The sequence below is a fragment of the Podarcis raffonei genome, chromosome 1 (genome assembly GCF_027172205.1).
Source record: "Podarcis raffonei isolate rPodRaf1 chromosome 1, rPodRaf1.pri, whole genome shotgun sequence".
Classification (NCBI taxonomy): domain Eukaryota; kingdom Metazoa; phylum Chordata; class Lepidosauria; order Squamata; family Lacertidae; genus Podarcis; species Podarcis raffonei.
The window spans coordinates 76,894,122-76,917,328 of record NC_070602.1 but is presented as its reverse complement, the minus strand read 5'-3'; the positions used below and the strand labels follow the sequence as shown (position 1 = coordinate 76,917,328).

The 23,207-nt window shown below is 42.2% G+C and overlaps 1 protein-coding gene across 3 annotated transcripts in view; it reads right to left on the bottom strand.

Moving 5' to 3' along the window:
- The window catches only part of SLC25A22 (solute carrier family 25 member 22), a 72,913-nt gene that overhangs the window by 8,058 nt on the left and 41,648 nt on the right, over nt 1-23,207 (bottom strand). For 2 of the 3 annotated variants that reach the window (XM_053394852.1, XM_053394856.1), the window contains 6 exons: nt 20,688-20,813; nt 19,632-19,687; nt 13,921-14,011; nt 2,427-2,545; nt 638-809; nt 129-283 (listed from right to left, as the gene is read on the bottom strand). In XM_053394852.1, coding sequence (XP_053250827.1) covers nt 129-283; nt 638-809; nt 2,427-2,545; nt 13,921-14,011; nt 19,632-19,687; nt 20,688-20,813 — 719 coding nt within the window. Of the gene's footprint in view, nt 1-128; nt 284-637; nt 810-2,426; nt 2,546-13,920; nt 14,012-19,631; nt 19,688-20,687; nt 20,879-23,207 lie in introns of those variants that run through there. The other variant, XM_053394851.1, reaches the window with a different exon arrangement.

The window sequence follows — 23,207 nt, the reverse complement described above, 5'->3', positions numbered from 1 at the left end:
TCGTGAGAACACAAAAACACCAGGGCTCACACTCTTTCCTCAGTTTCCCCCTGTCGCCAACTGTTCTGGTGAACCTCCCCACATTTCACACACACAGCGCCTTGACTGAACTTTGCTGCAGTACCTACCATCACAAGGATTCACTGCTACAGCTGCTGTGCTGCCAGCCAGGCACCCAGCAAGGAAGGACACATAGAATGGAGCCTTGACATCCGGGGTTGTCTGCCCTAGTTTGTTCAGGTTTGCAAACAATGGAAAATAAACAATGGAAAACGGTACATCCCTGCAGAAGGAGAAGCAAGACCATGAGGGAAGAGCTCTTTCCTTTAGTCCTTTAATACCAACCTGCCCCATGCCAACTGTAAGGGGTAGTTAGTTGTGCACAAAAAGAAGATTCCCCTCCCCATAGTTTTCAAATGCATCAGGTATTTCTCTTTCTACACTGTTCTCATTTAGTACTATGAAACTCCAGTGCAGTGTATCGCCATCTCCCTCCCTTACCCACTCTGTCCCCATCCCTAACTGAGTCAATACCCAAGGAACAACATGTGTTCCTATTCATTCCTTGTTGTTACCCCAGACTACTGGGCACCATTTGGATTTTAGGTCCTCCAGAGGGCCTAAAGGGGTGCCCTACCTTAGCAACGTAGCGCCAAGTCCCTTATAAAGTCCTGCGATGCCTTTGCTCCGAAGCAAGTCCCTTGTGATTTGCATTGCTGTCGTCCGTGTCTCCACAACAGACTCTGCTGCCCCAGCACCAGTGGAAGGGTTTAACTGAGCTTGTGCGGCCATTAGCTTCTTCTGAGCAGCTGAAGAGGTATCAAGACAGAGTTGTCATTTACCGCAATAAACATGAATGCAGCATGCAAGTTACAGACAATGACATAACATAAATGTCTTGCTTCTGACAGGAGGACGAAAAGGCCACCCACAAATGTAATGAACTGAACATTGCTTAAGGTCAGTTGCACTGCCCTCTGATAAGTCACTAGAAACCGCCTTTATCCAGTTAAGTTGTGCTGTTGAATTTTAGCTCTAAGTAAAATATTTATGTGGCTGTCACAACACCATATTCTCTGAGCATATCACAGGCATTAACATACAGTGCACTCCGCTGTCTCATATATATATATATATATATATATATATATATATATATATATATGTATAACGACAAAGCATTTACCCAGAGATCTATGCAGTCTGTTCACTTCTTCTCCCCCAAACTACTTCCACTGCACTTCTCCTATTTTATCAGAAGATGGAGCCCATGTAAATCCCCTGAGCTAATATATTTGCTCACATAGCCTCTGTTGCAACTGAGACACTAAATCCCAGTATTGTGCTGCAGTGAGAATCTTTCTGCAGCCTTCTAATTTAACACATTAGTAACAGAGGATTTGAAGTACAACTGGAAACCGCTAAGATACAAAAAGATTCAGAGGCAAATGGGCAATCAGAAGCAGAGGGAGATACTAAGTCCCAGCGATGAGTGGTTGTTATTCACAATAGTCCTGTCTAACAGGATATTTATATTGGAGCTTTTGAAAACAAACAGCGTTGGTGGTTCAATTCTGTGGTTGCAAAAATTTCCCACTGAACTCCTCTGTGCTAAGCAGTTCCTGCATTATTAGAATTCATTGTTCATGCAATAGATAGTGAGTATCATTAAGCTATCCCCTCTCCCAACTTACACACACACACACAGACACACCTTTCCCCCTATGATCCATACCTGTCAACAGAAAAGATCCAGTATTCTAAATTTTGTCCTGAAATTTACTTGGGGGGAAATGAGACAACATAACAATGGTAGGTAAGGTTGTTTGGGGCAAGAACACAAGGGGCAACTAATCCTCCTCCCTTTTTTGCATTAGTTATCCAGTTTAATAATTCACAAGCTGAACGCAAGCTATTGTTTTACCAGCCTCCTCTTCCCTATACAGATATCTAAAGATACAATTTCAGGCTCTCTCTCATCAGGAGAATGGAAAGAGAACAACTCATCATTTGGCTCACAAGGCTGAGGTCCTTCCCAGTGATGTAATATATCCTGGAGCTACTCAGGGAAAGAATGACTTCAGTTAACAGAACTGCTGAAAGGGCTCCAAATCCCTAAAATTTATTCAGGTATATATTGTATATTGTAACTGGTTGTGTCATTATGTTGTGTTCTCATTATACTCAGTGGCATGCCCCACATTTTACTGATTCACTGTTGATGGCCTTTGGGCTAAGCAATAAAAACTTAGTTTGGGATATTTGCTGAGGATATTTGTATATCACCCCTTAATAAAACCTGATCCCAGGGCAGTTCAGTCCTATTTCCCTCCCACCACTGCCCTCCCATCATCTGCGAAGCCATGGGAGACATTTTCTGTTGCTGCATGGGCATGGTGAGGAGAGAAGAGAGACAGGTGAGGTACCAATTCGGCCTGCATCCTGCAGCTGGATTTTGAGCATCTCCATGGGAGTGGTGACAATCACCTGGCAGGTCCCTGCCCCACAGCCAGCCAGCATTTCCTTAATCAGGGTCAGCTTCTTCCTGACAAAAAGATAGGAAAGAGAAGGAGAGAGAGACAAAGAAAAATCAGCTGATTGACCCCAACTGGGTTAACCTGCCTCCAGGCAAAGCAACAGCCAGGCTTGTTTCTCTCTGTGATAAGCCTTGTCTCTGTCACTTATGGATCACAGAAGGAACAAACCCTGGGGAATGTTAGTCATCAGACATGCCCAATTTTGACTTGATTGGTAATGAATGCAATGCAGTAAAAAAGGCTGGAGGTAACCAAGTGACTTAAACTATCCAAGGCAGTGAAGAGACACTCAAGAGAAACAAAAGAATGCTGTTGGATATCCAGATGCACAGTGCTGAATAATACACCACCAAAGACCAGCTTTCACCACAACCAAAGCCATTCTTTGGTGAGAAAGTCTCCCCAGAAGCTCAGGGAAATGCAGAAGCTTTCCTTCTGATCCAGTGAGCATATGTTGCCATTGTGCTCCTACGAAAGGTACAGGCAAGCTAAACAAGTATAATCCCCCAGGCACTTAGGCAAGCAAGTGCACATCCAAAGAAAATTAAATTGTAAACACTGCAGGGGAGGGGGTGCAGCAGAGAGAATTTCCAGAAGACTAGTTGTGTTAGTATGGACCAGGGAAAAATGTGAAGGTTGGTGGTCAACATGGGGCTATTCAGGGGCTCATCTTGCAAATAAAACCTCTCTGATGGCAAGCAATTCATCTATCCCTGATCTCAGATCCCCAGCAGTAAACACAGAATACATTCAACTGCTTTCATCAGTTCTTCTCATAATGATTCATCCTCTGTCCAAATATAAGGCATATAATCCACAGGCAGAACCGTCACTGTCATACCAAAATCCATTGGCCAAGGGGAGAAAGCAGGAACTATGAAGAAGGAAAGCTACTGTGCAGCAGTGGCTTGTGAGGGGATGTGGGGGTGCAGAGAGGCAATGCACCCACCAGAACAAGCATAGGACAAGTTGAGCTGAGCTCTGGAGCAACTGCGGCCACCCCAGAGCTCCCCCAATCTTGCCACCACTGTGATTTTATTTAATTGAATCTATTTTTATATATTTTTTGTTTTATGGTGTAAACCACTTTGAGACTATGTGGAATAAAGCAATAACATAAAGTTGTTGCTGGTGTTGTAACAAAGTAAATAAATAAGATGTTCATTAGGTTCTTTAAAGGCAGGGATGTGGAGCATTTGGTCCTCCAGGAGATAATGGTGTTACTAGACCACAACTCTCAGCATCCCAACCATTGGCCGTAATTTCTGGGACTGATAGGAGTTGGTAGTCTAGCATCATTGATGTCTGGAGGGCCACACCTTCCCCACCACTCTTTACAAGGGATCACAAACTGGACAGCCTAAATAACCAAGTGCCTAAGATAGATCAAAGGCAAAACAAATCAGAAAGAATTGGAGATCTGAAATGACCTGTCCACTTTTAGTCCCTTAAACCTGCAGGATATTAAACATCTCATTTATAATGGGAGTCCATTTAAAACAAAACAAAACCATGACACTTTGCCTGTAGCAGAAAACAAAGGCAGAGTCCTGCATGTGCATGTAGAGCTGTATCACTGGACCACGCTCTCCTGCGCTGCTTCCTCCTGCACTGCTTCCTATTAATTTGCAGCATTAAGGCAGGCAGTAAGATTTACATTTACTGGAAGGTCACACATTAAGTGAGAGAGAGAACATTCTCTCACTGTGTCCCATCCAAATTCCCTGGCTCTTTCCACTCTGGAATGATGTGATTGTCTGATGGAGCTGTGTAGAATCTGTCCATGTGTTCAGCACCATTTACTCAACTTTAATCTAACCCCAATTAATAAAGAAGTTGGTAATCCTACTGGAGGTGTGGGGGAGGGGAGGTCACCTTACAACTGCTCCATTTAGACCAGTACTCAGGTTTAAGAACGGTTTAAACTGGATATCAGGCTTATCTCTATATGGCCTTTCAGGTAGCCGTCCACCTTGCTTACTTGTATTAGCAAGGTTCAGATGCCTGCTTGCAGATCCACCCATGAAGGCATTTCCCAAAGGCTGCTTCCTCCAGCAATTATGCTGCTTCTATGAACAGACACATTGATTCAGCACATTATCACTAGCATCCCACAACGTGAGTATGTCAATTGCTATGATGGTCGCTTCTGACCAAATGGAGAGGCAGGATTGGCATAGATGGGACAGCAACCATTGCACCAAACTAGGCAATCAAAAGTGAAAACCCTCCCAACATCTGGGGGATCCTGTTAAGATACTTCCCATTTAACATCCTGCGTTGCTGCTACAACAACACTGGGAAGCTCCTGTCTAAGAAGAAACTGCTGCTATTGCAATAACCAAATGTACTGCAGTGCTTTGAATTAGTAGAATATTATCTGACACATTGAATCCCAGCACTTTGCAATGGGAGCACTTTGCAATATAAACTTATATCATCACTTTAGTTGCCCACAGTAAGGAGAAAAACATCAGGAAGCAGCAGGCTATGTGAATTTGGTTTAAAGCCCAAAGAGATCCAAAAGGAGAAAAATCTCTTTACGAATACGGAAAATTCTCCAGACACAAAACTGCTCAGTTGCTGTACTTCCTCAGGAGATTTAGAACAGCCAAGGATCCTGGCCAATGGATGGCAACTTGCCCTAACAGCTAAAGGTGCAAACGGCGGCCTGTCAAGTTTACTCCTTCCAATCCAAGCACAACAGCTTTGAAGCTTAGCATCTGTGAACCGTCAACAACTTCAACCCTGTGGAAAAAGTCAGGTAGCATAAAGTTCACCCCCTTTGCCTAAGGGAACTGCCACTGCTGAAAGCTTCCTCAAGTACTTTGTTGACTTCCCTAAAGATATAACAGAATTGCTTCAGGGAACTACAGGCAGTTAATTTCTCAGACTGCATGGCTGCTGTTTGGATTCATCCTCCTTTCATCTGAGGGGATTATAGGCGGAAGGCCGCAGTGAAGATTATTAAATCACTAAATATAGATTTCTCCTTTGAGAACATAGGAAGGAATTTTTCCATATCAAATCACATTGGTGTGAAGGGAAATTAAAGAGCTGTTGACATTTTCCCCAAACAATTCATTATTGCAGTTGACTAGCTACATGCGTGTGGAAGTGGAATCTGGTAGGGAGGGCCTCCATTTTCTATAAAGTCATACCTCGGGTTACAGACGCTTCAAGTTGCGCATTTTCAGGTTGTGCACCATGCTGAACCCGGAAGTACCAGAACGGGTTAATTCTGGGTTTCGGCACTGGCGCATGTGCAGAAGCACTAAATCGCGCTTTGCGCATGTGCAGAAGCGCTGAATCACAACTCGCGCGTGTGCAGACGCGGCGCTGCAGGTTGCGAACGTGCTTCCCGCACGGATCACGTTCACAACCCGAGCATCCACTGTATTCTTTCTCCGCCCCTCAAAGCTCTTAAGCCACCTCACAAATTTAGGAGAAAATGTGGATATCTTCAGGGAGTTACTGCTTTAGAACTTGAAGTGTAGGGGGGAAAGTTGGTGGCAACCCTTTGAGAAACATTCTCAGTATATATGGGGTATATGCTGCAGTCACTTTTTTGAAAGTCTCTAAAACGAGACACAAACTTAATTTCTGTCACAGTGAGTAGAAGATAGTGCATAGTCTACTAGTGGACAACTGGCTAATTTCTAGGATAACGCAAAGCACCTGCTGGTTGCTGGGATATTTGCAGAGAATACTAAGACTAGGTGGATCTTAGTCTGATCCAGCAAGGCGACAGTTTCCATTTCAAGCAAGAGTATATAATCAAGATCAGTAAATACAGTGAAGTAAGGTGGCCAATACTAAATTATTCAGGGCCATTAAAACAAGATTGTGAAGAACTCCAGACTGAGCTAATGGGCAGTAATATGGCAAAGCATTTCAATGTATACAAGTGTAAAGTGATGCATGTTGGGTTTAAAAAATCTTAATTTCACATAAATGTTTATGAGGTCTGAACTGGTGGTGACAGACCAGGAATGAGACCTTGGTGTCCTAATGAATAGGTTTCATGAAGATGTTGACTCAGAATGCCACAGCCGTGAAAAAAGGCAAATGCCATGCTAGGGATCATTAGGAAAGGAAGTGAAAATAAAACAGCTGGTATCATAATGCTGCTATTCAAATCTATGGTACTATCGCATTTGGAATGCTGTGTACACTTCTGGCCATGCAGAAAAGGGCAGCCCAAATTATCAAGGGGCTCCCCTATGAGGAAAGGTAATAGCATTTGGAACTCTTTAGTTTAGGGGAAAGCTGGGTAAGAGGCAACATGATAGACACGTAAATAATTTATTTATGGTATGAAGAAAGTGGATGAAGAAAAGTTTCTCTCACACACATAACACTAGAACTCATGGACATCCAATGAAGCTGAATATTAATTTTTTCAAGACACATAAAGGAAAATACTTATTCACACAATGCATAATTAAATTACGGAAGTCATTTCCGCAAGAGGCAGTGATGGCCTCCAAATTGGATGGTTTTAAACAAATTTAGGCAATTTCTGTTCTCCAAGCAAAATAGAACACAAAGCAGGAAGTGGGGTGGTTTAAAGATATTGGTTTCCCTGCTGGTTTTGATTACGTCCACAAAGAAACAACTAATGTAATAATGCTTAGCAGCTAGGCAGAGAAAGAGCTAAAATCAGCAGCTTTCCAGCCCCACTCTAGAACAACAAACAAAGTGAAGGTCAAGATTAAAAAGCAAAGTTATGTGATACCACAGGAAGGAGTAAACTTGAGTGATGATATGGTACCGAAATGCAGCAATATTTTCAAATGCTTGAAAGTGATTTTGGAAAGCAATGCTTTTTAATTAGAAACGTCGAGACACAGTAGCCAACATGAAATTAATGAGACAAGTCAGGCTTCCTTAGAGCGATGATGTTCTTTACTGACAGTCTGTAGAAGTCATAACTATGTAATGCAATACAGCCTGGGAATAATATAACTTGCTTGCTTCATTCATGATGGTCATTTTCAAAGTCTTGTAAGTAAGTATCCCTGTGGCAAAGTTTGCCATACTGAAATCCTATGCATGTTTACTTGGAAGCAATCCCACTGGGTTCGACAGGGCTGATTTCCTTGTAAGTGGATTTAAGACTGCAGCCCTAGAACCCTGAAGATGTGCATCTAGTAATCTAGTACTGCAGTTTTAAGCATTTCCCTAAATTATAGCAACTCGTCTTCTGAGATGATGGAACAGGTGGGCTGCTGTGGAAAAAGAGTTTGTTACGGCAAGTGTACTGTGCCTGGAAAAATAAAATTAATTGATTGTTCAACAGAAAACTCATCTCCATGACTTAAAATTGCTGGCGGAGCATCTTACATTGTTTTGCTTGCTGACCGATCCGCAGCATTTTTTTGTAGTCATTTTGTTGTTTTGATACACTGTTTACTGCTTTTGGAGCCTTTGGGCTAAAAATAGGGTTGTTCTTTTTTAATAAAAAGAATGCCCAGACTTACTGCCACACTGAAATGGGCAGAAGAAAGAGGAGCAGCTCCAAATTTCAGATAATTCCCATAGTCTAAAAACCTATTTTCTTATTCAACAGATACACTATAGATTATGTGCGATAAACTAAGCCACTGTTGACCTTCTCTTGTTGAACAATGCAAAATCTAGTTTTAAGTACCCCTGTAGTTTTTTGTAGATTTGATTTGATGTTAAATTTACAACTCTGAAGCAAGTGATGATTTCCCATCCTTTGAAATGGGAATAAAAATAAAGTAGCGGATTGCTCATTTATGCAGGAAAAAAAATAGTTTGTAAATAACAATGAAAATGAAAAGAAAAACGAAATACCCCTGTTGCCTATTCTCAGTGGCTTCTAGAACCCACAGGATCATGAGAAAGTCCATTAGCTGGGGGAGCAGGAAGGGAATTGGTTGGCTTGAGCCACTAACAATTTATAGTATTCTTAGGCTTATAGGAATGTACACCCTGAATATTAAAACGCTCACCACTCTGCACTACATGGGAAGGTTTTGATATGGAGGAAAGAAAAAATATACCTTTTCTGTTTCCCATTATCCCAGTTATACAACAAGACTTCAAGTTTGGGGCTAGTACAATGGGAGAGGTTCAGAAAGATAAGCAATTGTGGTGTGTGTGCGTGTGTTTGTGTGTGTATGTATTTTCCCCTCCCCTACTCCTAAAAACTACCACCATGAGCCACAAACAGTGCTAAGGCTGCTGCTCCAAGATGACTAAGTTCCCTGAAAATGAGCGCATCTGATGATACACTGCAACATTTTGTTGAGCTTCCCAGTAAAAGAAAGATCCCTGTGTTCTGTCCCATCCTTCCAATGTTCTGTCACATTGTAGTGCAGCGTTGGGGAACCTTTTTGGCCCAGACCTTTATCTGTCCCACTCCTATGGGCTAACTTTGATAGGTGGGTGGGGCATTATGACATCATAATGATGTCAGATGTTTGGCAGGTGGATTGCCCCACCGACCTTTCAAAGACCCTTGCACAACACTTCCTAAGCGCCAAACAGCCATCTGGTTGTCAGGCACTGGGGAGTCACAGCTCAAGGGACTTTGCTAGCCCTAAATTCATAGCACTGTATGAGGATGAAGCAATTCTGACAGGAACAGACTTGATCTGTGGTGGTTAGACTCATGTGAGGCAGGAAAAAACTGCCCCTTTCCTAGTGGTGTCTCTGAATGCACATTTGTAATTTCCCCCACATAACTGAATAGCTCCCACAAGGAAGAGAAAATGACTGCATCTGGAAACACTCTTATAGCTAGGACAACTTGGAGACACTTGCTTAACATCACCGCTGTACTGTCCATTAAATTCAACTGCTTCTACTTTTGGACTTGTGAGCTGTAATGCTTAATGAAGACATTAAATTTCAAGCCACAACAGCAGTGGATTTTTGCTGCCTCTGCAGTCTCTTTACAAAAGCTGCAATAGCATTAACAGGCTGAGTGCTAATGCATTTCCTATCTCTGTGTACATATATAACACATGGTGAATATGCAGTGCTACCATTTTTATCCTTATGCAAACATATCTAGGATGCTGCAAAGCAGTCCCTGTAGCCAGATGTTTTTACCAAGTAAAACCGGTTCCACAGAACTGGACCTGCATTACAAACAAGCCACTTAACATCCACAACATACTAATAATGTCTGCCAAGAAAGGAACTTACAGTACTTTTCTGTGTATAAGCTGAGGTTTTTTTTATTTAAAAACTATGTTAAAGTTTGGTGATTGTCTTATACACAGATAGTGCATAGGGGGGACGTGTGATTGGTTGCTGCCGGGAGCTGGAGATTGTCAGCGGCTATTTGGCGTGTCACTGGTGGCTGTGGCAAGGGCTGGCGTTGATTGGGTGTTGCTGTGGTAAATGGGCGGCTTTATGCGAGTGGCAGCATATGTCAGGCGGGTGAGCGATTTCCAACAATCTCCCCCCAAAAAAGCTCAACAACTCTGAGCAATCTCCCCCCATTTTCTGAATTTTGAGTCCCCCAAAATAGGGGGCGTCTTATACAGGAGGGCGTGTTATGCACGGAAAAATATGTTACATTCATCCTACAAGCAATTTGACCTTGGAGACTGTCTTTAGTGGTCATTTTTATTGTAAATACATAGGCTGTGATACACAAGTGCTTGTGGGCCAGGAAATTAATAATTAGGACTACATACAGAAACAACATTTGAGAAGGAGTTATAACACTATTAGGCTAATAACTATGCAGAGTGTTAATGGGACCATCTGAAAACTATCAATAGTGGTCTTCATAATCAACACGGCTACAGAACTTCAAATGTGGGTTATAAGCACATTAGAATGAGAACTAAAACTCTGTGTGGACCTTCTTAGGGCTTAGCCATGTTTTCTAACATAGAGTAAATTGATATTCCTCATTCAGGCTACTATGCCTGTTCTTTCTGGGGTGGATCAGGGAAAAATTACAACTTTCTACTCCCACCACTTGAAATTTGGGCTGGGACTGTTACAAACTGAAATTTTTATAACTTTTGGGCTGAGCTGAGAAATGAAAACAAGACCAAACACAGCAGGCATAGAGGTGATGCTGCCTGTGGACTGCATCCAAGCAGCTTCATTGCAAAGCGTAGTGGTATTTCTAGGCTTGAAAAAGTAATATATATTTAGCCTTCATTGTTTCAGAGAATGCCTTGAAATAGCTTGAGGGTATCTGTGTTTGAGAGGTTCAATAAACAGAAAGCATTTCTACCTTTGTTATATTGCACTACCCAAGAGGCTACTATTTTTATAAATAAAAAAAGACAAGCACCTGTGTTTTAGGATTAACTACCCTTTTGCAAAATTTTGCCGTGAAGCAAGCTCTCAAGGATCGCACATAGTAATGGTCAGAGTGTTTAGCATACTGTACCTTTGTATAGGGAAAGGGACCCCTGACCATTAGGACCAGTCGTGGCCGACTCTAGGGTTGCGGCGCTCATCTTGCTTTATTTGCCAAGGGAGCCAGCATAAATCTTCCAGGTCATGTGACCAGCATGACTAAGCCGCTTCTGGCAAACCAGAGCAGCTCATGGAAACGCTGTTTACCTTCCCGCCAGAGCGGTACCTATTTATCTACTTGTACTTTGATGTGCTTTCGAACTGCTAGGTTGGCAGGAGCAGGGACCAAGCAATGGGAGCTCACCCCATCGCGGGGATTCGAACTGCCGAACTTCTGATCGGCAAGTCCCAGGCTCTGTGGTTTAACCCACAGTGCCACCCGTGTCCCTACAGCGCCACCCACATCCCTTAGTATACCAAAAGGCTAAAATCACCACCAAAGCCCAATATGTTGGGAAATGTGAAACTGATTTTAAAAACAAAACAAAATAAAACTGAAATGCAGCTGCAGATGGCCTTCTACAAAATTTTGAACTAGAATTTTTTCCTATATTTATTTGCATTAACAAATGTTCAGTTTGCTTTGGAAATTGTTCTGGTGCCCTAGAGAGTGATCTAATTTAGCTTGTTTGCTTTACTTGTATTTAGTTAATGAAGCTAAACTCCCATGCTTACCTAATACAGTGTTACCTCTGGTTAAGAACTTAATTCGTTCTGGAGGTCCGTTCTTAACCTGAAACAGTTCTTAACCTGAGGTACCACTTTAGTTAATGGGGCCTCCCAGTGCCGCTGCGCTGCCGCCATGCAATTTCTGTTCTCATCCTGAAGCAAAGTTCTTAACCCAAGGTACTATTTCTGGGTTAGCGGAGTCTGTAACCTGAAGCGTCTGTAACCTGAAGCGTCTGTAACCCGAGGTACCACTGTATTGTATTTGCAACTGGCATTCATTCATCATTACTAATGAACTTATGAAACAGAGCATTTTCCACAGAAAAATAAGGCACTGGGTAATCATCTGCCCCACATTGCTGTCTACAAGGGAAAGGTTTTCTTATCTGTATACTTAACCCCTTTCTGCCTTTGACCATTTTCTCACTAACTGCTTCCCCATCCAAGAAACAAGGCATTCAAATCCTTTCTCCTGCTGGTAGGCAAGCAGGAGAAGTGGAGTCTATTTCGAGTGAAGGGGGAGGGCAGCCTAAAGAGATGGGTTAATACTCCTCCTGCTGAAATGAGATTTGCATTCTACCCATGGCCACAATCCAGCTTTTAAGAAATGGCATTTGTAATCTATTTCCCAGGCCCTGAATTTTGCATAAATCCAAGTTTAAAGTGAATTTTAAGTGCCTTGCCTTGGTGAAATGTCATTGGTGAAGGTCATTGAAATAATTTCAGTGAGATTCCCAAAGGCAGTCTCCAGAGGATACACCTCTTGTATCATTTTGCACAAGGCCATTCCTCAAATAATATATTGGTAAAGAACAAACAAACAAACAAACAAACAAACAAAGCAGTTTAACCTCTGTTTGTTAGTGCCAAACTTGCAATTCTTCAGCAGCTAGAATTTGCAGCAGAAACAAAGGGCCTCTAAGCATTAACACATGAATAATCACAGATACTGCCTTTGTTTTTGGATATTTTCCCACATTTGGTGGCAAAGTAACCTTGGCTGAGATGCAAAGGAGTCCTTTCAGTCAGCAGCCTCTCACTTTCAATTCCCGTGCATCATCTTGATCAAGTGCGCAGAATGACACATCTACTCTGTTGTATAAAGGCTCTGTAAAATTCAGATACACCTCTACTACTCAATGCCTCTTTTTGATCATCCGAAAATAATAGTAATACCTTTATTAGCTTCAGCTAAGGGCCAAATGTGACGATGATGCTTTAAATGTGCAAATTAAATGTGTTTGGAAATTTATAGCTGTGGTGTTTCTGATCAGCATCATGGAATGCAGGGAGAGGGTAGGTAACCTTTTGCCTCTGCAAAAAAAAAATCTCAGCTCCCACCAAATGCTGCAGACAGAAAAGTATGGTCACTGTCCCTTTGGGCAAATAAAAGGCAGCAGTTACTGGGGTTGTCATCTCTGGTAGGAGGACTTCATGGTATGCACAGTGTCCTGCAAACAATCCAAGGAAATTGCCAGGAGAGTGTGTGACAATCAACCTAGAAATGCAATTGCGTCTTTCCTAGTCCGTGAATAGCTTCACAACTGGCCTTGGGCAAACAAGATATTGAATATTGTGTAATCTCCTTTGCAATTATTTATAAAAAGCTTAACATTTGAACCCCAAAATGATCTCTGTGATGAGCTACAATACATTAATCATTACTGAACAAACCAGTCTACTCAGATGCCAACTTTGTTCTCCAAGGAGAGCCCCGATGGGACCAGCAGTCATTCTCTGCATTGGCTCCTTGTTTGCGGAATGCTCTCCCAAGGGAGGCTCACCTAGCACCTTCATTATACATCTTTAGGCCCCTGGCAAAAATGTTCCTCTTCAACCAGGCCTTGGGCTGATTAATATTCTTTGTCCTTTTAAATGTGTTTGTAGGAAGGAGGGGTCATTGCTTTGCTTTGTTTTTATTATGCATTTTGTGTTTTTATTTTGTGTTTTTATGTTGTGAACTGCCCTGAGATCTTCAGATGAATGGCAATATATTACTTTAATAAATTAGTAAGTGAAAGGGAATAATATTGTCTTGAGCTATGGTCTCCACAAAATAGGGACAAGTCACCTCAAACCAAATGCAAAGCAGCAAAACAAAGTGCATCCACCAAAAGAAAGAGAAACACTTGTCTGTGGTATAAATTAAATGTGTCAGTGGTATCCCATTGTTTTCAAAGCAGGCACAGTCAAGCAGCTGAATAAGGCACTTGACTCAATGGCAACAATACCAAGTACTATGGACAGCTGCCTCAGTGCATCCACACTGGAAGCAATGGGGTGCCATCAAAATATCCCAGTCATGCCACCCCTCCTAGAATCCATTATACACAGTGCCCTCTATCACACTCACCCATCTCTGGCCAGATGATGCCGGAAGAAATCATTGGCAGCTAGTTTGATGGCTTTTTCTGGAGTCACTAGTGTCAGATTCACTGCAGCCCCTGGGCAAGAAATATGGAGAACAGAACGTTAAGAGAATTAGGGAAGACTTAAAAGCTAAAAAATTGTGTTTCTTGGTGACCATCAACCTCACCCAGAAAACTAAGCTGGAGGAGATAAGGCACTGTAGAATCAACAGAAGCTAGAAATGCAGACCAATTCTAGGAGCCACACCAGAAACAAAACTTATGCTATGTTGGAAGCCAGTGGTGGTACCCATTTCCATCCAAACCAATATTTGCTACTTACATTAGCAGTTGCCTCCCCTGCCATACTGTGGCATAGGATTCATTCAGTACTAACTAGGACCACGGACGCACTCCATTCAGATGGGTCAGGGAGGAGGGGTTTTTCTCTAGTGGGGCAGGGCCAGCCAGTCCACTGCCAGCAATCAGATGCTGCTTCAGTTGCATATGCACAAACTGCTACTTGCCCTGCATCATCTAGATCAGAACCTGTGGCCCTCCAGATGTTGCTGGTCTAGATCTCCAATAATCCCTGCCTATTGTCCATGTTGCCTGGGGCTCATGGAAGCTGAGAGCCCAACAGCTTCTGGAGGGACACAGCCCACCCTCAAAAAAGCCCTCTTTCAATAGTTCAAGGCTTAGAAGGAGTCGGTGGATTTTTCTCTTCCAGAGGCATGTCTCTCTTCCCTCTGCCAGCTTTGATTTATTTGCTTTACAAACAGGTTACATCTGTCAAAAAGTGTTAAAAGGCATTGCTCCCTTTAACATACTATGCCCTGACCCAAAGGTCATGCACATTAATGGAGCACACCTCAATTCTGGGGGGAAAGGAAGAGCTAGGTGATGGAAACCCTGGTTAAATTCTCACCTCAACTATCTGTTCACTGGGTAGCCTTAGAGAAGCCACTGTCTGCTTCATACACATGTGCGGAAATTAAGGTACTCATCTACTTTATAGAATTGTTGTAAAAATTGCTGAGTTCATGAATGCAAAGCACTTTGCTAAGTATTTATTTTGCACCACAAAAGAGAGAGAGAAGTATTTCCTGTGGTAACTCTGAATAATCATCTCTACTTAATTAACAGCATACACTGACCTAACTGTGGCCTCAAGCTCCTTTGTTCCGAACTAAAACTTGCCTCAGTTCAAAAAGTGTGTTCAATCTATGCATCCCTGTCAGGGTCAGCATCAGGGGTTGGCAGCTAGTTTGCGGCAGACCATACCAAAGCACCTTTCTCCAGTTTCAACAGAGTAGGCACACACCCAACTCTGTCCTCTGGTATGTAAACAGCACGTGACGTTCACATGGTGAATGTGTGTACTCTATTATCGGGAGCAACAAACAGCAAATCCCTCTGAAGGCATTACAAACTGTGTGCTGCTCTGTATAACAAAGGCAAGCAGCATTAGTGACACAAGAGTGACCCACACCACTGAGGTCACTTAGGAAAGGGAATCCAGTTTCGGCCGCTGCTTTTCCCCCATGAGAAGGATGACCTCTCGTTTGCTTGTTCCCCAACTATGTAGAATTCACAGAGTCCTTTGCATGATGAAGGGCCATCTGCAGTAGATTAGGGCAAGAGCCATCTCCTGAACAATCTCTTCCTCTAAAGGTTGCTTACACTTGAGATTCAGGGCCAAACTAGACATGGTGCTAAAGGCATCCCTGGGGTCAGAAGTCAGAACAGCTGCTGAAGCCCTCACCCAACAGGGAACCACTGCCACCCACTGGAGTCCTGTTTCTTCTCTTCTTTGCTGTTGTCACTTGTTACCTGGCCCTCTAAGCTAGCGGGAGCAAGGAGGAGAAACATCCGCCTCATCTTGCTTTGCCTCTCCCCTCTAGCCAGCTGGGCAGGCTGGGCCCCAAAGGGAAAGGTCAGGGGAACGGGTATTAGCAGGAGAAGTGGGAGCTCATTCAAGGCGAGTGGTTGAGCATAGAGCTGGCACTGATTCCTATCATCTAGGCAACGGCTATCAAAGACTGGCATATTCTTTCTTGCTAAAGGTAAAGGGACCCCTGACCATTAGGGGCCAGTCGTGACCGACTCTGGGGTTGCGCGCTCATCTCGCTCTAGTCACTTTCCCACTTGAACTCCTTTCAGCATACAAAAACCTGGTGCACTGTATACTAATACTAATGAAACAGCTTCTGGGTCAATATTTTTGTATCTCAAATGAATTAAAGTCAGGAAAAATGTATTTCCAGATAAAAGGTCAATCTGTGATTTTCTTCTAAATCTTTAATGTTTTCAGCAAAGCTGCTTGATGGGGGAAGGGGGGAGCTATAATAATCCTTGTCCTCAGTAACCCAACGTGGCTGCAAATCACTGGAGAAAGACAAGCACACCTCCACTGACTCCCAGTATTTTTTAGTCTCCAAAATGCAGTCCTCGGCATACAGGCCAGGGGTGTTGATGCTAGACGTTGCCTAATTTACTAGGGCTGAAATGTAGAATTGCTCATAAATAAGGCTGCCAGGCTTCAGATGCCAGCAAATGACTGGGAGGCAGAGCAGACAGTCACCATAAAGCCAGCATTTTACAAGGTTTTACTAAGGGCCCCATAAACCTTAGATAGATTGACTACACATCAAGAACAACTACCTGGTTGATTTGTTGCTGTACTAAAATGCTTCATGTGTTCCTTTCCATTTAACAAAATCCTCAGCATTTCTCATAAAATATATTTTATTATAAAATCTTGTTCTATATACATCCTTCTCATGCAAAGTAGTACTGTTTAATTTGTTGCTTTAATTGGTAATGAATCAACACTGGGAAATTTTTGCTCATCATCAATGCGCTTTACAAGTCAACCAGTTTATTTTTTTAAAAAAGTCAGCCATATGGAAGCATTAAATATTAGAAAGAAACCAGATAGAATGTGTGGTTTTTCTTCCCTTCTCCATCAGTCATCTAATTCCCTGCCATACATTTGCAAATGCAACAAAGCTTCTACTTTTGTTATCAGAATATATTACCAAAAATATATGCAGTTGTGTATAGGCAATGTCCTAATCCACACAATTGTGGTCAACAAATCTGAGGGTTATGCATATTTTTGCACCTATCTGCATTTATCAGGCTAAAGAGAAAATAAACTTCAGCAGAGCTGATGTTTGATGCAAGTTGGATCAGCATCAATGTACTACTGCGTGCTGCTGGAGGACACAATCGGAGGGGTTATAGAACAGCCACAAAGTGTATAAATATGCTATGTATTGAAGTTAAATAAAGCCTCATTATGTTCCATCCAGCAGCTAGGAATAGTCTGCCTGTTACAGTGGGAGCCCAGGGAAGACGTTGAGGGTATTCTTAGTAAGAAGGCTGCCTGCCTTGGGTGGTCTGCGCTGCTCCAGTTCTGTGCTACAGAGACCATTTGGCAAAGGTTTGGCCCTGGCACACTCACAACGCAAAAGGAAACCAATGCAGAGCAAACTGGAGAGAAGCTTCATGCCCTTAGTGTCCAAGGGCTAACTAGAATAGGAGCTGCCATCCAGAAACTGTACTGAGATATTTAAGGAGCTGCAAAGGAATCTCACCCTTTCCTGACTCAAAGTAAAGATATCTGCTTTGTACATCTATATTTTCCCACGTATCCAGAGAGGGCACATGATGAACTAAGTAAAATCTCAACTCCTTGCTTGTTACAACGGATTTGTCAGAGCTGACACAAAACACAGCCATTTGCTTCCCTGTCTAGGGACTGTTCTCCACTCAACTGTTCAACCAGCCAATCCTAATGCAGCTCCCACTCCCTCTGTCTGTCTGCCCACCACCCACCTGTAACTTGGCAGCAAGAACACTTTGCCCTCAACAGTCAGTCATGGCATCCCCATTGCCCAAAACTAGTCCCCTTTCCTGGGAAACCTGACCAAGATCTGGTAAGATCCTATTCAACTGGGAGAAACAAACTTCAAAGGTCATTCAACTTGGACTTGCGTAATCAACTAATTAAAGGTAAACTGTCAATAGTGAACTGTACTGCCAAGGTGATACAACCATGGTTTACTGCATGAATGCTTCTTATAAACAGATAAATATCTGCACGCTCTTGCAATTCTATACTACAAGAAAATGAATGAGATTCCAGTTGTGACTGCACCCTCCTAATCACATGAGAAACTTCCAAGTTTTACAGCTGTTTGAACTCCAGCTCTGTGTCTTTGATCTCTGACCACACACAGAAATATGCAAGCCAAGATAGATAAGACATGTAAGATTAACTGAAAGGTAAATTGGCTAATTTGTTACACGCTTCCTCCCCTCTGCAAGCACCAACTACTTTTTATTATCTAAGAGAGCCTTTCTGCTTTTAAACAGCTGCATGATTAGCAAAAATTCAGCACAGATGAAGTTTTTCCTCGGTGTGCAGATACAGTGGTGGGAAGAGCTCTAGAACCTGCTGGGTTTCAGCTTCTCACACAGCCACTAAAGTCATAGGAGACCACCTAGGAAAAAAGCAACTGTAGCAACCAAGAATTAGCCTCTGGAACCCACTGCTACAATTGCTGATCCCATTGTACAGGAGCCTGGGCACTTAAAAAACTGCAGTGTATGGTTTCCATCTGGATAAAAAGAATCCCACACACTTAGTCAGAATAAAAATAAGAAGTAAAAGTAGCAGTAACCTTTTCCACGGAAACAAATCCCAAGCCAGATTGTCCTATAAAACCATTCTGAAGTCAAGAATTTGAGCACACCAAAGTAAACACAAACCAAAATACTTTCCCACTATAAAGTTTATTTTCAAGCAGTCTCCTGTTGGGGAAGTATTTGCATCTGATGATACTGCATTTTTTCCATCCAGTATTTGGTTGAATTTGGCACTGGATACAAAAGTGTTTTTTATTCCGGGCATAACCCAAACTCTTAATGGTGTGGTCTGGAAGAAGAACACACTCGAGCAGTAAAAAAGAGTGAGGGAAGAAGCCATATTCATTGCAAACTGGGAAACGCCACAAAACATTGCATGCGAAATTAGTATGCGCAAAAATTCTTCAACTCAAGTAAAAGAATACCAACATTGCATCTGTAAGCACAAGTCAGTGTCTAGAATTCTATCCTCTTTGCAGTGAAGATGAACTAAGCTAGATTTTGCTAAAGATAAAAATCTCCAGAAAAAGAATCCTGGAAAAGATGGTATCAAGTGCCATCATCCACTTGATCCAGTTCTTCTGCATTTTTCTGTCCATTTCTGCTTCATATTTCTTTCCAATGGAATAGTCCCCTACTGCATTGCTCCAATTACATTAGTTGATTCAGTTGTTTTAACTGATTAATCAACTGAATCAGTGTGCTGATGTCAAATAAATCTGCATAAAGTAAGAAGGATAGAAACAAAAAGAAACAAGAAAGCACTTTGCTAAATGATGTGGGCATATCTCATAGCCAATGCCACCTTGGTGGTGCAGGAACTCTGCTCTTCTTATTCACCATATCTCACCCCATAGGCAAACCTACACAAAAATTAGCACTCTAGGCCTGAGAAAAGCTTTACCTGTTGAATTTCAAATTACCATGCAGATCCTAAAGGCACAGAACGCCAGGACTAAATGTTGGCAACCCAAACCCAGGAATAACATATTTTCCTCCTTTTCCAACAAGGCTTTCCTACTGTGATAAATCATTCATAATAATGCAGCTTAACACTGACCTCTGTACATGCCAAAATACCCTTCGGAACGGATTGTCTTGATAAGGCAGTCAGACCTATTGAAAAGATGGAGGACAAGGAAAGTCACTGATTGGGGCTTTAAGCATAGTTTCAGTCCCTTGATACAACATAAGTCATTACAAATAGTGTTTTAAGTCTGGCCACATTGCTCAGCTAGCTGCTCTTTGTCCTGTGTTAGTCATCTGGCTGCAGGTGAGAAGAGCAGGCAATTCATACTCCTCAGCAGGCTTCACTAGAAAGGCAGAAAAGAGATGGAACATTTTTTCCAGTTTTACGCTGGTGGAAAAATTGAAGTCTTTGTAAAAACCGATACAAGTCCAGGTGCAGCAAAAAGCAACAGCACCTCTCTCTGAAGGATGCACTGCCTTTCATAAGACATATCAGAATAACCCCCAGGAGTTATCCTTAGCTAATTAAAAGGCAATGCCGGAAGCAAAACTGCTTTCCTGATCTACAGATTTCTTTGGAATCATGTACCTAACGCTTTTTGCTTGTCCCCATGCTAAAGCCTACAGATGAACGGGGGGCATGGAGTGCAATGCTATTCTTGTCCACTCAAAAGCATCCGCTGAGTTCAGTGGTACTTACTCAAAGGTAAGTGCACATAGGATTGCAGCTGTAATCCATTAGGAATGTTGAGTATGTAGGTGCTTATATTGGATTTTTGATGGCTCAATTATTAAAGTTAATACCCTGTACAAATGATAACCACGAAGTTAATCATGAATCGTTTCAATTTTTAAAACTGAAACTTAAAAAAATATATATTATGTTCTATAATAAGAGATGACAGGGTGGGTGACAGGAGAAGGACTGTTGCACATTTGATAGTAGTATAGGAGAAAGAAATTCTCTGTTCTAAACAACTACTAAACAACTAGTGCAAGACCCAAATGTAAAACTCTTGTTCAAATAAGAAAAAAATAAGCACAGTACTGCAAAGCAGCTTTACTGTGCAAATTGATTGTTCAAAAAAGAAATGATTGATGAATAACTACTACACAATTTCTTTCACTTTGTAACTCAAGTACTTACATGCTTGTGTACATTCTCTGGCCATTCTGCTGATTCTGTAGGCGAGTTTTTGCCAGGTCAATAGGAAATACACAGGTGACCCCAATTAGCCCAGCTATCCCTCCATTGATCAGCTTGGCAGGTAAACTGTGAGGAAAAGTGATAGAGAGGCACAAGAAGACATCAAAAGGTGAAATAACTATAGCAGCCATATGTTCAATCAAGATACATGAGCAATAATAATAATAAGAAATTAAAAAAATTATACCCCACCCTCCCTGGCCAGAGCAGGGCTCAGGGCAGCTAACACCAGCAAAATTACAATAAAAACATAATAGGGGGGGGGGCAATTTAAAATACAATTTAAAATGCAGCCTCATTTTAAAAGTAGCCCATAGATCAAAACCATAATGGGAGGGAAACATAAGGGTCAGACTGAGTCCAAACCAAAGGCCAGGCAGAACAGCTCTGTTTTGCAGGCCCTGCAGAAAGATGTCAAGTCCCGCAGGGTCCTAGTCTCTTGTGACAGAGTGTTCCACCATGTCAGGGCCAGTACTGAAAAGGCCCTGGCCCTAGTTGAGACCACTCTAACCACCTTACGACTTGGGACCTTCAAAGTGTTGTAATTTGTGGACCTTAAGGTCCTCCGCAGGGCATACCAGGAGAGGCAGTCCCGTAGGTACTAGGACCTCAGAAAACTCTCATTGCATCTTAGGGACCAAGAGGTTTGTTGTGGTGGAAGCTTTCATGGATTAGAGTCCCATTCATCAGATGAGTTAGTTATGGAGACTCCTCTTCATGAAAGGTTATGGCACTTAAGGAATCACAAGACTCTTAGCTTAGGTTTTTCCGTGCCAGACTAGAGTTCCTCATTTGGAATGTGACTATTCAGATACAAGATCAATGGGTGCTGCTGTCAAGCAAGCATGTGTACAACTGCCATAGAAAAATCTACATAATCTCATGGTCACAGGACATCAGAAAATTTTTTCATGGAAAGCCTGAGATTCACATAATTCTTTTATGATTGCAACAGTTGCAGAAAAAAATAAAAAGAAATAGTAGTAGTAGTAGCGTCCATAGTATAGTGAATAGTTGCACAAAAGCAGTCTTGTAGAACTTTGCTGAAATTTGCTGATTTCAGAATAAAGAAGCCTAAGAGCAGGAAACCCACCTCTCAAATGAAGTTAAGTTTAAAAGACCCCCCCCAAAAAAACTTTATATCTTTGTGCCCAGTCATATATTAGGGCCTATAATGCCTGGCACTGAGCCTATATCAGAAGGTTTATAAGGGGGGGGGTTGAGAAGTGAGCTCCACTTTGGTCAACTGACAAAAGAACTCTGAGGGCTTTCAAATAGGCCAGAAATGGGACAGTTGGTCATGCAGAGGATGGTCTCAGAAAGAGAGACATAATAGCCTTTAAAAAAATAGTTATCCAGAGCTGATTATTCCGAGTTTGCATTTCATGATTTATAAACAATGAAAATCATGGAGCCTTCCCTTCCTCTAAATCTGAAACTATAGTAAATTAACACTGAGCCACCTTGGAAATTCAGCAGATTATGAAAAACATCCCAGAGTAAAGTTTAGAATGACAACCCCATTGTATTCTGCAGCACAATTCTGCAAGTTGACAAAGAATCTCTTACAGCAAACAGGTCTAAACCAGTATTCTCACTCTCCAACCCACACTCCCTGGTGCGTGTTATGCAGTCTAAATATTATCAGTTGTGTACAGCCAGGCAGCTGGACTAATATAAATCCAGACACTTACCTACATACAAAATAAACCATGAAAACAAAGCCCACTATACTCTCAAAATCAGAAACACTAGAAAATCTGAAATGGCCAGACTACAGAAGTTGCACAGAACACATGGATGAACAGAAAAGTCTTTGTCTGGCACCAAAAAGACCACCAAGAGCAGGCACCCCCAAACTCAGCCCCCCAGATGTTTTGGGACTGCAACTCCCATCATCCCTAGCTAACAGGACCAGTGGTCAGGGATGATGGGAATTGTACTCCCAAAACATCTGGAGGGCCGAATTTGGGGATGCCTGACAAAGAGGGTGCAAGGCTAGCTTTCATGGGAAGGCTATTGCATAAGTGAGTGCCACTATTGAAAGGACACCCCCCCAGTTGGTTATCTGCAATCCTTCATTGGGCAGGGCCACCTGAATCGAAGTCTTTGAAGAGGCTCTTAAAGTTCTACCACATGCATATGGCAGAGGACATTTCTTTCAATCTGGTCCCAAATGATTTAGGCTCTATGGATTAAAATCAGACCTTTAAATTGGGCCTAGAACTGGGCGGACACAGCTAATATAGTCAAACTGCCCAGCACCAGCTATTAGTATTGTGCCCTATCCTGGAACAACTTTATTTGCAGACTTTTTTTATTGGGTGGTCTATATACAATGCATTGCAATAGTCTAAAATGGAAGGTTACCAGAACATGGGTAATTGTAGCCACACTATCTCCACCCAAACAAGGTTGCAGCTGGTGAATTAGCTGAAGCTGATAACAGCACTTTGAGGA